The sequence below is a fragment of the Pseudorca crassidens genome, chromosome 1, assembly GCF_039906515.1.
Source record: "Pseudorca crassidens isolate mPseCra1 chromosome 1, mPseCra1.hap1, whole genome shotgun sequence".
Lineage (NCBI taxonomy): Eukaryota > Metazoa > Chordata > Mammalia > Artiodactyla > Delphinidae > Pseudorca > Pseudorca crassidens.
Window position 1 is genome coordinate 13255009 of NC_090296.1, and position 14169 is coordinate 13269177.

At 40.6% G+C, this 14169-nt stretch overlaps 1 protein-coding gene across 1 annotated transcript in view; it reads left to right on the forward strand.

Moving 5' to 3' along the window:
• Positions 1–14169, forward strand: part of CATSPERB (cation channel sperm associated auxiliary subunit beta) — a 127726-nt gene that overhangs the window by 76422 nt on the left and 37135 nt on the right. The window contains exons 15-16 of the mRNA XM_067736863.1: positions 4721–4875; positions 7027–7181. Of these exons, the coding sequence (XP_067592964.1) occupies positions 4721–4875; positions 7027–7181 (310 nt within the window). The remainder of the gene's footprint in view (positions 1–4720; positions 4876–7026; positions 7182–14169) is intronic.

Genomic DNA, 14169 nt, shown 5'->3' on the forward strand with positions numbered 1-14169 from the left:
TGGTGCATGGGCTTCTCATTTCGGTGGCTTCTCTTGTTGCGAAGCACGGGCTCTAGGCGTGCGGGCTTCAGTAGTTGTGTCATATGGGCTCCGTATTTGTGGCTCGCAGGCTCTAGAGCGTAGGCTCAGTAGTTGCAGCACACGGGCCAAGCTGCTCCGCAGCACGTGGAATCTTCCCGGACCAGGACTCAAACCCGCGTCCCCTGCACCAGCAGGCAGACTCCCAACCACTGCGCCATCAGGGAAGTCCAAAATTATTAATTTTTAGATGATCAATTTCTCAGCCTTTTCTTTATAGTTAGTGCTTCTTGCTTTGTATATCCTGTTTAAGGAATCTTTGTCTATCCCAAACTTATGAAGATATTCTCCTGTTTTCTTCTAGGAGATTAATTATTTTAGATTGCTTATATAGGTCTGTTTAAAATTCCTGATTTTGTGTGTGGTGAGGTAAGGTTCCCTCTTCCCCATACAGCTGTCAGGTTCTCTACACTGGCCTTGAGCTGGATATTCAAGGTCATAAGTTTGTTGTTTTGTTGTTGTTATTGTTTTTGTTAAGCTTTCTAATACATCTAATAAGTCATACTAAAAACTATGATTGTTATTGTAATCAAGCACAGCCACCCGATTTGATCACCTGAAGTCTTGCCCTCCACAGACCTACTCCATCCAATATAATTTGAGTAATTGTGTTGCCCGTGCTTGGTACGGATTGCCAGTTCACAATATCTGCCAGGCATAACAAGACATCTTTGCATTCCTTAAATGTATAAGCTACTCAGTCCCAGAATCCCATTTTGATACTGTTTCTAGGGACATGTCTGGTAAAAAAAAAAAAAAAAAATACTGTATCAGTAATAATCCTGGCAAGAACCTAATACCACTCAAGTGTTTCACCTGAAGAGCCTTTATAAGGGAATTATTTGCAGAATGGTGGACAGAGTTAAAGGAACCAATAATAATATTAAAATACCCAGAGACTAGCAATGGAAGAAAGCCATTACAGTCCCTTTAGTTAAAGGGGTAATGCAAATAAATAGATGATAGATAGATTGATAGATAGACAGACAGACTTCTCTTTCCTTCCCTTGTTATTATCTCCTGCTAGTGCCTTTCACTGGCCAAACCCATTCAGAATCCAGCTGGAAACAGAGTGGAAGTATTGAAATACACAGGGGTGAGCCTTTCAGTGCACCAAATAGGGAAGAGGAAGTCTGAGAATGGATCCAGGGGAATGGGCAAATAGAGAATAAACACATAATATGAAACAGAAGTCAACATAGACTAAGCAAGATTACTTTGAAAATAGTAAAAATATTTAATACCTCAGAAAACTAAACTAAATTGGCAATATAAATTATTAAAAATTATAGATATAAACTATAGAAACATGTCCACATATAGAATGAATAAATAAGTAGAAAGAATCTCGGATGACAAATATAGATGCTAAAGATTGAGAAATTGCAAGTGGTAGGGATTTTCAGTGATGAACAAAGGTGGTGGCTCTGTATTTCTCTTCCTGGCACATTGTACCCCTCTGATATGAATGAATGGATGTATAAATACTGAAAATAGGAAGAATAAAGGAAACCAAAATTGATAAAACATTAATTTTTTTAACTAAAAGCAAAACCAATAATAAAAGCAAAAACACTTCTGAATTATTTGAAATAGAAAATGTAAAGCCAGGGACTCCCCTGGTGGCACAGTGGTTAAGAATCCGCCTGCCAATGCAGGGGACACAGGTTTGAGTCCTGGTCTGGGAAGATCCCACATGCCGCTGAGCAACTAACCCCGTGTGCCACAACTACTGAGCCTGTGCTCTAGAGCCTGTGCACCACAACTACTGAAGTCTGCACGTTCTAGGGCCCATGAGCCACAACTACTGAGCCCATGCTCTGCAACAAGAGAAGCCACCACAGTGAGAAGCCCGCACATCACAACGAAGAAGAGCCTACACTCGCCGCAACTAGAGAAAGCCCGTGCACAGCAATGAAGATCAAATGCAGCCAAGAAAAAAAAGAATTTTTAAAGCACAGCAAAACATCAAGGCAGCCTTGGATTTTTCTGCTACAGCAATGAATATCACATATTCTTTTAAAGAACTTTCAGAGAAAAATATTACCTAAGAACCAACTCAACTAGTTGTTCATATGCAAAACCAACAGAAGAATGTTGTAAACATATTTCATCAAATGTGAGCTTCATTGAGTGTAAGATGCACTTTGTTCTATTAACACAAAGAAAGGAAAAACTCTTCCAATTAAACTTTAACACAGTGTTTTAACAGTGATCGTGGATGATGCATGGACTGTGCTGACATTTCCCCAGCGTTCTGTGTGATAAGGCAATAATTTCATGTGTATCTCCATAGTAAAACATAATGTCATTTCATCTACTTGTAGGTTTCTTTTTTCTTAGGTCTTATAAAATACCTGGTGATTGTTCTACAAGAAAATACGGCAGTGTGGTAATTCTTTAGCGACTTTTGCTTTATTGATAAATCTATGCCCTGCTTTGTTTTTCTCTCTTGCTGAACCCATAATAATTTTGTTTCAATACCAGATTATAATGTAATATTTTAAGGCATTTTAAGCAGCATTAAAGCTCAGCATGTATTATACCAGTGATTCAGTAAAGTGATGACAGTATAAAGAGCGGAGACAAAGTATAATACATACATGTGTAGCCAATTGACTATTATGGTGTGAGTGCCACCTATTGGACAATGATTATAAGACAGATCAATTATAAAATATCTCCATTTCCACGATGTGAAAATGTGAAGGAAAAAAAAGTGTATCTTATGTTTATAGATGAAATATGGCATATTGAACCTTAACAATTGTAATGGTTAATTTGATGTGTCAGCTTGACTGGGCCAAGGGGTGCCCAGATTAAATATTATTTCTGTGTGTGGCCGTGAGGGTGTATCTGGATGAGATTAACATTTGAATCCATAGACTGTCCTCCTCAGTATGGGTGGGCATCATCCAATCTCTTAAGGGCCTAAGTAGAACAAAATGGTGGAGGCAAGAGGAATTCACCCCTTTTGCTTCTTGCCCGCCAGCTTGAGCTTGGACATCATCAGTTTTCTCCTGCCCTCCCACCCCACAAACCCAGTTCTCAGGCCTTTGGGCTTCAACTGGGAGTTACACTATCAGCTCCCCTGGTGCTTGGGCCTTTGGTTCTCTACCTTACAGACAGCAGATCATAGAACTTCTCAGCCTCCATAATTGCATGAGCTCATTCCTCATTCTAAATTTCACAATAAATAAATATATATATTGGCTTGTCCAGGGTGATTGTGGTGAGAAGTGGCTGCATTCTATATATATATTTTTTGAGGCTGACGTCAGTAGGATTTGCTGATGGATTAGACACAGGGTGTGAAAGGAAGAGAGGAATTAAGAATGGCTGTATGGTTTTTGGACTGAGCAGCAGGAATAACACAGTTGCCCTTACTGGAAATGAGGAAGGCTGACGATGGAGGGGGTTTAATGTGAGGATTGGGAGTTCCGTTTGGGATGAGTTCCATGTGAGATGCTTGGCTGACATGCATATGGAGATGTCATTAGGCAGTTAGATAAGTCTGGAGTTCAGGGAAGAGAATGAGATGGGAGGTTTAAATTTGGGAATCATCCACATAAAGATGGATTTAAAATCCTGAAAGCAGAAATAGAGACACAGACATAGAGAACAAATTTATGGATATCAAGGGGGGAAGGGGAGGTGGGATGAATTGGGAAATTGGGATTGACATATATATACTACTACATATAAAATAGATAACTAATGAGAACCTCCTGTATAGCACAGGGAACTCTACTCAGTGCTCTGTGGCGACCTAAATGGGAAGGAAATGCAGAAAAGAGGGGATATATGTATACGTATAGCTGATTCACTTTGCTGTACAGCAGAAACTAACACAACGTTGTAAAGCAACTATACTCCAATAAAAATTAATTTAAAAAAATAAAGTAAAATCCTGGAACTGGATGAGATCTCCAGAAATAATGGTAGAAGATATCTAAGAACTGAGTCCTGGGGCACTCCAGTGTTTAGGGGTCAGGACAGGAGAAACTAGGGAGGATTAGGGAGCTTGGTGGGGGGAGGGGTTGGAAATCAACCTTTCTCATCCTGAAACCTCAGCGTTCACTCTGTCTCCATCCTCCATCCAGGAGAGGGGACACTTTCTTTGTCTGGATCAGTGTTTGGTTCAGTGAATGTTGCTGCATCACCAGATGACTGCCAGTTCCTCTCAACACGTTGCCCTAAGACACAAGAGAAACGCAAAACACCAAGTTTGGTTCAACATATTAATCCTAGTATACCTAATGACCCAGTGGTCTCTACTGATAATTCCCCCTTGCCTCCCCAAGGGTTATTTTCTCACTGCCTTCTACCTACTCAGGAGTCTGATTTCAGTGTTAGGAAGAGAACCCACTGCCGGAGGAGCTAACCTCTTTTCCTCTATACTTCTAGACACCCCCTCACTCTGTCCTTCACCTACTTCAGCGAACAGGTTCTGTAATGAAATGGAGCTTGAAAAAGACTTTCCAAGGACTTACCAAAGACTATCATGAATTTTGCTAATTCTGGAGTCTCAGAGCCCTTCTCCCACCTCTTAGTTTAAATAGAGTTTTTATAAGGTATAGCTTTTAAAGTTCTCTAGTTGTATCGTATCAATATCAAGAGATGTCTGTTCCTTTCCTAACAGGGTTAGGAAGATATAGTAAAATTGGATCTATTTCTGATAAAATTTTCACATTATACTATGACCACATGGGATTCATACATAAACTGACTCCGGATCATTTTGAAGCTGGTGGGTCACTTGCTGCCTTTGGAAATTCTAAAGGTATTTTTGGACAGGTCAGTGATATAATGCATTGAAACAGTTTGTCTTGTTTTAAGTGGAAATGGGAAAGTGTTTTCCTTACAAACTCTTATTAATGCTCTTTGCTCTATTTAACTAAAGGAAAAACCTCCATATATCAGGGAACATCTCCAAAATCTTTCAAGTCACATACAGAGCTATATAGATTTATATCCACCCAGAATATCTTCATATAAATGTCTTCACAGCAAACCACCAGATATTCTAAGCTAGATCCAACCCAGATCCATGGTGGGTTTGACTCTCTGCCTCTCAAGGTTGACCTTGAAGAAACATGAGTTCTGTTTTTTCCCAATATTTGACCTTTCTTCTTTCATATTAACCCTGCCCCCTTGTTTCTTCCTTTTCTAATGCTAACAGAGAAAGGTGTTATGTGTGTCACAGAAGATACTTCATGCAGATTTTTCTAATAATTTTAATGTATAATGTGCCACTTATGAAGGTATATATGCCTAAGAACTCATCACGGGGCACATAATCATGAATTAATAATAATTAATAATGAATTTTCATCAATGTATCAGCAAAGAATCAAACCTATTTTTTGACTGGGACTTAATAAAACCTGCCCTTTGGCTTAAAGGAAACAGAATAAAGGAGGACTCAAGGATGACTCTGTTTTAACTGCGGTTCAGAACATGGTGTTTTAACTTCCCTGTCTGTCCGAGATATTTGTAGAGAGTAAAGTGGAACTTTCTAGTGACAGTAAGATGCCATCACGCGACTCCTTGTGTATTTATTTGCCCATCTGTTGTGTGGCTCTGCATAGAAATAAATCAAATCACGTGAGCGGGAGGGTAGCACTAACCACAAAAGCAGTTACCTCAATTTTCACTAACTTCACAATTTGTAGGAAATGTCTTAGTTCTCTTATGTGAAAGTTTAAATTATTAAATCAAAAGCCAGTGGGGGTTTTTATACTCAGGGCGAGTGAGTTCAAGGAACTTACTCTCAATATTACGACCTCCCTCTCCCTAAACACACTATACATATATTGTCTCTGGATACAAACGATCCCTAGACCTTATTTGGCTCCGACTAGGTGCCAGGCACTGTCATGAACACTTAATCTTTATAACAATTATTTACCCTCATTTTACCCATCAGGAAAGTGAAGTGCAGGGAGGCTAAATAATTCACCCCAAATTACACACATCACGGGTTAGTCACTGGAATCAGACATCGAATCAGGCAGCAAGCTTTCAGTCATTCTGCGGCCTTTCCCTGGACTTGCACATTCTTTCCATGGGATGTTCTTGGCATTCCCAGTCTAGAGTGTCATGCAGAACCCTTAAAGCATTGTCAGTAATTTTCAAGACTCCTTAAGCCATCTGTTCAGTCCCACATGTATTCTCCTGGCATCTGTTTCCCACTCTCTCTTCTCCGTGGGTTCCCAACTTTTAGAGGCCAGAGGAAAAGGCATGACAGAAAATGGGTCTGGAAGGCACTACTTGATGGTGGCGTCCCAACCAGTCTGTACCATCTACCACCCCTCCTCCTGTCATAGCAACAAGGGTGACTCCAGCATCCCCCTGGGGGCTGGTCCCTACCTGTCTTCTCACCCCTGCAAGTTCCCAAATCTGGACAAGATCAGGATCAGAGAAGGGTGTGTTGGAAAGAAGACCTGTGGGTCAGAAATCTGGTCCAAAGGTGCCCGTGTTGACAGTGAGGGAAAGCCTTGTGAACCACCAGTGTTGGGGACTCAGCGGCAGCTGTGCAGAGTCACCAGCGTGAGATTGTGGGGGGTGGGGGGCAGCTCTCAAGTGACGAGAGGTTCTTCCCTGCCCCTCGCTTACAGAAAACTCCAAATAGGAACTGAATTCTAGAATCTGCGCCTCCAGACTCCTCCCACACACACAAGACAAGACATTCACATCTCCCACTGCAGCCTTCTACGTGGGAATCTTAAACTGAACTTCTCAGAATTTCTTTTCCTCCTCAACAGAAAAGTGTGTTTTCCCTTGCACATGCGTGGACATTCAGACAGAATGTGTTGAAATAGTCCTCCTATTTATAAGCAAAGCAGTATTGTTTTGATGTGAACTGGAAGCAAATCTTATTTTCATTTTGCCATAATGGAAATTTAAACTCGTTTAAATTCAGTACTTTCTTTTTTCATGTTCCAGGCTCCTGACATGGGCTTTGAGACTGTCCTTGCTCCACAGTATATCACCTTAAATGAAATGATCTTTTATGCATATGTGCCCGAGAATGAACCGAAGGAAAGTATATACACCAAGAAATTCAATGACATTCACCTTGGAAAATTGATACACTCCAGGTAGGTACTGATTATCTTCACATTTTACTTAGATTGCACACCAGTATTGATATTCTAAATTTTGAGCCTATCTTTTGGAGTAATTTTCCTAGTCAAGGAGACTAAGTCTTTTTTGGAGACCTCACAAGGCCAAATACATTTACTTATAGACTCTAAGGTGCCTTGCACAATGCCCCAGTTTGAGAAACATGGGGCCAGTTATGTCAGCACCATCCGGCCAAGCTAAAGAAATGTGTGTTTGTCGTCCTGAGTATCAAAAATGTCTGGGCTACACTGGATACTGCTTATCCTCTGAGTTCACTCCCATGGCAGTTGTCATATGTCCTAAAGACAAGCACATCTAACGTAGAGGAGGCCATTCTGCAAGAAATACTGCATGGCAAGATATGCAGAGTTCTGAGGAACGCTTACTTCAAAGATGTTGGCAAGAGCCAGGGACCCTGAAAGCTTCCTTTAAGGCCTGAAATCTTTCTTTGGAAAACAATATAAATTCTATAACCCCTCACCCCCACATCTAACAACCAGAAAAGAAACAGTTTCAGATTACCAGAAACTCACCTATCTCCAAAGTGGTTAGCCCTGTTCCACCAGGTTGAAATCTATTATACATGCTTTGGGCTGTCAACTAGGATCTTGTCCCATAGCCAACAACTCCAGCTCTACGGGACAGCTCACTCAGAGGTAGAGATGGGGAAAAGAATCAAACATAATATAGCAAATGCTGGCATTAGGGTTTTCTTCCACAAAGACTGTAGAACCTTCAGCCTCTGAGAAAAGTATCTGTGATCACCTAGAACTATTTGTTTTTGATGGCTTTTGGATGTGTGATATTCCAGATCAATTAGTGCATGTTTACATAGGTAGGTCCTTGTAGAAAACATAGAGAATCACTCTTTAAAATTAACATATGATTAACATCATCTCAACATTAATATCAATTTCTTATATCCTAATTATTTTTAAAAGCATATGATAATTCTCTAAAGAATCAGAATGTTTGAAAACCAGCACAGCATGTTCTGTGATCAAATTCAATAACTGTGCTCCACTTGCACAGAAACTAGAGAATGAGCATCTCCGAGGAAGGAAATGGGAGCAAAGAGCCAGGATCAGGGAACTGGAAGCAAGTGGGACTTCAAGCAGGAAGGTCAAGGTTGTGGGAGCCGGAAGTTATGAGGTCAGCTGTGGGCCAAAGGCAGATATCTAGATAGTCAGAAGGAGAAGCAGGGTGAACCCTTCATTCTTCTCTTCCACAAATAGTTATTTAACAAGGCACTCTGGAAGGTGCTATGATGGAGAGTGAGGAAGACGTTCAAACCCAGGTACTCCTGGAACTTGTATTCTAGCACAGGACAGAGACAGTTGTGTAATTACTGTTGATGTAAGTCTGCAACAGAGGAGCATGTAGCATTGAGAGAGTGAGTTCCGGGGGGTTGAGCCCTTATTTGGAGGATCTTGGAAGGTTTCCCAGAGGCAGTGGTGCTTATGATGAGATCAGGAAAATGAGGATGAAGGAAGGGGATCGGGTGGGGGGAAGGTTCCAGCCTGAGAGCACAGAGTGGAAAAGGCCCCCAGGCCAAAAGAAGCATGACGTGTGCTTGAGAAGCCCAAGAAAAACCAGAGTGACTTCAGTGTTGTGAGCCAAGGAGAAAAGTCATTTGAGACCAGGTCAGGTGGGGCCTTCTGAGTCCCAGTAGGGAATGTGGATGTTATTCTAAGGGAGGGGGAAGCATTGAAGGCTTCAAATTAGGTGAATAACCAGATCAATTATGTGTAACTTGTTTACTGAATCAGCTGGATGTCAACTTTTTTTTCCTCCTGTCTCTTCAGACCACCTCTGTGGACCTATTTCCTTTCTGCCTCTAGATGAAGTATCAGCAAGTCCCATAGCTTTTCCCTTAGAGAGTAAATAAATATTTCCTTAGCTTAAAAAAGTCTAAGTCAGTCAATTACCACATGACTCCGTTCCTGCCCAGTGTTTTAAGAAACTTCAAATCCTTATCCAATTTAAGTTTGTTTTACGGCCCCTGTTTTAGCCGGACCCAGCCTGGGGAGTCTGGAATGTGGGGAGGTGGAGAATTTCCTCATTCTTATTATTTTTAGATTCATATCCCCCCTCCCTCATAGCTGATGGTTTCCAGCCCTTTCTGGAGTTTGGGTGAGAAAATGGAGGTGAGATAAAGGGACAAGAGGTCTGCTGATGGGGGTGACACTTCTACCTGGAGACAACTGCCCCTGTCACCTCTGGGCCTCGGGAAGTCTTCCACTTTTTTGGGGCCCCTGCACCCTTCCAGCTGTGCTTCTGTGTAGTTTTCCTTTGCTTTGCTGCCTCTTCCCCACCCCAACACTCTGCCTCCTCAGAAATAAGCATTACCTTGAATTTTGTGTAAACATTTTAAGAAATGTTTCTCTATAGCTTTAACATATATGTGTATCAAAATATATTGTTTAGGGCTTCCCTGGTGGCGCAGTGGTTGAGAGTCCGCCTGTTGATGCAGGGGACACGGGTTCGTGCCCCGGTCTGGGAAGATCCCACATGCCACGGAGCGGCTGGGCCCGTGAGCCATGGCCGCTGAGCCTGCGTGTCCGGAGCCTGTGCTCACAACGGGAGAGGCCACAACAGTGAGAGGCCCTCATACCGTAAAAAAAATATATATATATATATATATATATATATATATATATATATATATATATATATATAGTTTAGTTTTGCCAGATGTGTTACTTAGCAATGTATACCTTTTCCTGTGACTTGCCTTTTTCATACAACCTTATGCTTTTTAAATTACCCCATATGCTTTAAAAATGATTTGCTATGGATGTATGTGTCTGTATTCACTCATGAATATACCACAATCTATTTAGCTATTCTCCTATTTTGTCTTGTAGTTTTTAACTTTTGCTTTGTATTTTTAAGTTTTTAATCTGTCTAGAATTGATGTTGAGTGTAGTATGAAGTGAGAATCTGATTTCTTTCTTTTTTTATATATATAGATAACCAATTGTGCAAACAAGACCCATCTTTCCCCCTGATCTGCAATGTCACCCCTGTGATATATCCTAGTTCCACATGTACATCAATCTGTCTCTGTCTCTCTTCTCCTTCATTGCTGTATTTGCCCTTCCCTAGATCACAATGACAAAATTTCTCTAACCAGGTAACTCCTATGAATAGCACCCCCTCTTGGATTTTCTTGGCCTTTGTTCTTGCATTTAAATGTTAGATTCAGCTTGTCAAGTTCCATTAAGAAAAAAAAGCACAACAACCTGTTAATAAAAATTACCTCTTGCAGCCAAATTCTGCCTTGTACCTGCAGTTAGATCTTAGGTGGAGATTTCTGATTCTTCCTGCAGCAGGATAACTCTATTTGTTCTCCTAGAATTTTAGGCCCAAGACAGCTCCCTGACTCTCCATAAGGATAGAGAGTTATCGTTTTAGCTTCCCTTATCCATAATGTGTCTTTGCCTGTGCCCCAGTGATGGGTGGCTTTGCTTCCTCTCTCTCAGTAGCTTCAAGCTTCTGCTGTGTAGGGGATAAGAGGGAGGGAGGGAGCCAGGGCTTCAGTGCCAGCACCCCCCAAGCACTTCCCCCCAGCATGGATCACCTCTTTTGAGACCTGTGTGCAACTGTTGAATGCCCAACCTCCTGTAGCTTAAGGCTTTCGCTTCTTATGAAAGAAAGTTCAGGGAAGCGAGTGATGCTTGCTCCCATCCTCTCCACCCACTCCCCACAGTGACCCCTTCCATACTCCCTTGATGCCTGCACCACCAGCAGGGACTGTCTGGTCTATTCCCTGCCCCATCTTTCTCCTGAGCATCCAGGGAAACCCATGGGAAGGAGCTTGCAAGTGAGTACAGGCTCCGTTTTGAAAGATGCCCCAGCGTTTCCAGACTCACATACCAGCCCATACTTGGCCTTTGACAGTTTTTTACAATTTTAGCTATTTCTTACTTGCTTCTTTTGTGGCCAGCACTGTTTCTGCCTCTCATGCTCTTCCATAAGTGAGACTGTTCCTGTGTTCAGATTCTCCTCAGAATGGCTTATTCCCTTGGATTTCAGGTTAGTTGGTTATCTTGTGACTTTAGTTATCTGATGGCTTAAGGAAAATGATGACTTAGTGATTTATCTGTTTTGTTTCTTGTTGGGTTGCTTCTTTCTGCGTTGAAAGCAAAAGCAAATGTCTTGTAATTGACTTTTGTGTAACAATCTTTTTTTTTTTAATTATTTTGTTCATTTATTTTTGGCTGCATTGGGTCTTCGTTGCTGTGCACGGGCTTTCTCTGATTGCGGTGAGCGGGGGTACTCTTCACTGTGGTGTGCGGGCTTCTCATTGTGGTGGCTTCTCTTGTTGCAGAGCACGGGCTTTAGGCATGCGGCCTTCAGTAGTTGCAGCACGCGGGCTCAGTAGGTGTGGCTCACGGGCTCTAGAGCACAGGCTCAGTAGGTGTGGCGCACGGGCTTAGTTGATCCGCGGCATGTGGTATCTTCCCGGACCAGGGCTCAAACCCATTTCCCCTGCATTGGCAGGTGGATTCTCAACCACTGTGTCTCCAGGGAAGCCCTTGTGCAGCAATCTTAAATGTTTCAAATTTGCTACATTCTTTTGATGATTCCAGTACTTTTTCTATATATTCTTTTGGATTTTCTGAGTAGAGGTAAATATTTTTCTAAGCAGATAATCACATCACCTGCAAATAATTTGTTTCTTTAACATTTCTTAGCATATTATACATTTTTTTTCTGTCACAGTATCTAGGAGCTCATTAAATAGAAATGAAGATAGTGGGTGTCAGTCCGTTCAGGCTGCTGTAATCAAATATCAAAGACTGGGTGGCTTATAAACAACAGAAATGTATTTCTCATAGTTCTGAAGACTGGAAGTCTAAGATTAGGTGCCAGCATGGTTGGGTTCTGTGCAAGCTCTCTTCTGGTTGTAGACTGCCAACTTCTTGCCCTGTCCTCGCATAGTTGAAGGGGGCAGGGGATTGCTCTGGAGCCCCTTTTATAAGGGTAGTAAACTGATTCACAAAGCCTTCACCTTCATGACCTAAATCACCTCCCAAAAGCCTCACCTCTGAATACCATCACTTTGGGCTTTAGGTTTTCAACATAGGAATTTTAGAGGGATACAGACATTCAGACCATAACAGTGGGCTTCCTTGTTCCTGACTTTTAAAAGGATGTTTTAAACATTTCACCATCACAGATTATCCTTTCCATAAATTTTTAAAATTTTTAAAACTCTTTTTCATCTACTTTCTGTCTCTGTGAATTTGACTATGAACAATTGTGGATACACCTAGATCAGTTACATAGGTGGAATCATACAGTACATATCTTTTGAGACTGGCTTATTTTAATTAGCATACTGTCCTTAAAGTTCATCCATGTGATAGCATGTGACAGAATTTCCTTCATTTTTAAGACAATAATATTCTGTTGTATGCATATGCCACATTTTGCTTATCCATTCCTCTATTGATGGGCATGGGTTGCTTCCACTTTTTGGCTATTCTGAATAATGTCACTATGAACATGGGTGTACAGCTATCTCTCCGAGACCATACTTTCAGTTATTTTGGGTATACCAAGAAGTGGAATTGCTATATCATATGGTAATTCTATGTTTAATATTTTGAGGAAACTCCATACCATTTTCCACATCAGCTGCACCATTTTGTATTCCCACCAACAATGTACAAGCGTTCTAATTTCTCCACATCTTTGCCAACATTTTTTATTCTCTATTTTTTTATTTTATAATAGCCATTCTAATGATATCTTGTGGTTTTGATTTCCATTTCTCTAATTATTAGTAATGTTGAGCATCTTTTAATGTGCTTATTGGCCATCTGTATATCTTCTTTGTAGAAATGTCTAATTAAGTCCTTTGCTCACTTTTCAATCAGATTATCTTTTTGTTGTTACCATGGTTTTTGTTTTATTTTTGTTGTTTTTAATCTGTTATTCATGTAGTTGCACTAGCCTTCTTTGGGTAATATTTGTCTAGTATATGATTTTGATTCTTTTACTGCCACCTTCCTTATGTATCTCTCATAAAAAACATATATAGGCTTTGTGGGCTATTTTTTAGCCAATCTCTGTCTTTTAATTGGAGAGTTATGGAAAAACCCGAATGAACTTTTTGGCCAACCCAATGTATTTGAATTTATTTGTACCATCTTCTTTTTAAACTCATAAACTCCCATTTATCTCAAATGGCCTAGCTTTTGTTTAGAATACCACTCTGCTGAGATGGGGAGAAGGAAGTAGAGGGTAACAACTGTGGATGCACTGAGAGCAGTTAGAAGGATTTTGCAGTAGTATAGGCTAAAATTTTTCGTGTTTCAGTCTAAGATGTTGATAGTAGAAATGGAGAGGAATGGATTGATTTGAGAGATATTTGGGAGGTAGACTCAACAGGGCAATGGATCCAGAGTAATTTCCATTCCTTTACTCTATTGCCTGGCTCTTTGCTTTATAAAACACATCTATGCTTGTCTTCTGTGTGCCACATCCAGCCACATCTTGTCTTATTATTGTGAGGGAATCTGAGGTTCTCATATTGTGCTTAAGAAGACAGGTACTTGTGGTAGACAGACTGTTGGGTGAGGAATCATGCAGTGTGGAAATGACAGTCTCTTGGAATTCAAAAGAGAATTTGAGGAATAAGAGGAACTAAGGTTAGATGATGGAAACAGACAAACAACAAGAACCTACTGTATAGCACAGGAAACTATATTCAATATCTTGTAATAACCTATGATGGAAAATAATCTGAAAAAAAACATATATATATATATATATATATATAAAACTGAATTACTTTGCTGTACCCCTGAAATTAACACAACATTGTAAATTAACTATACTTCAATTTCTAAAAATGGTTTAAAGAAAGATTCAATGGTGGAACACAAGGAATTCAGAACATTAGCAAAGATTTTGGATTTTGGGGGCACTACCTACGAGATGTTGGATACT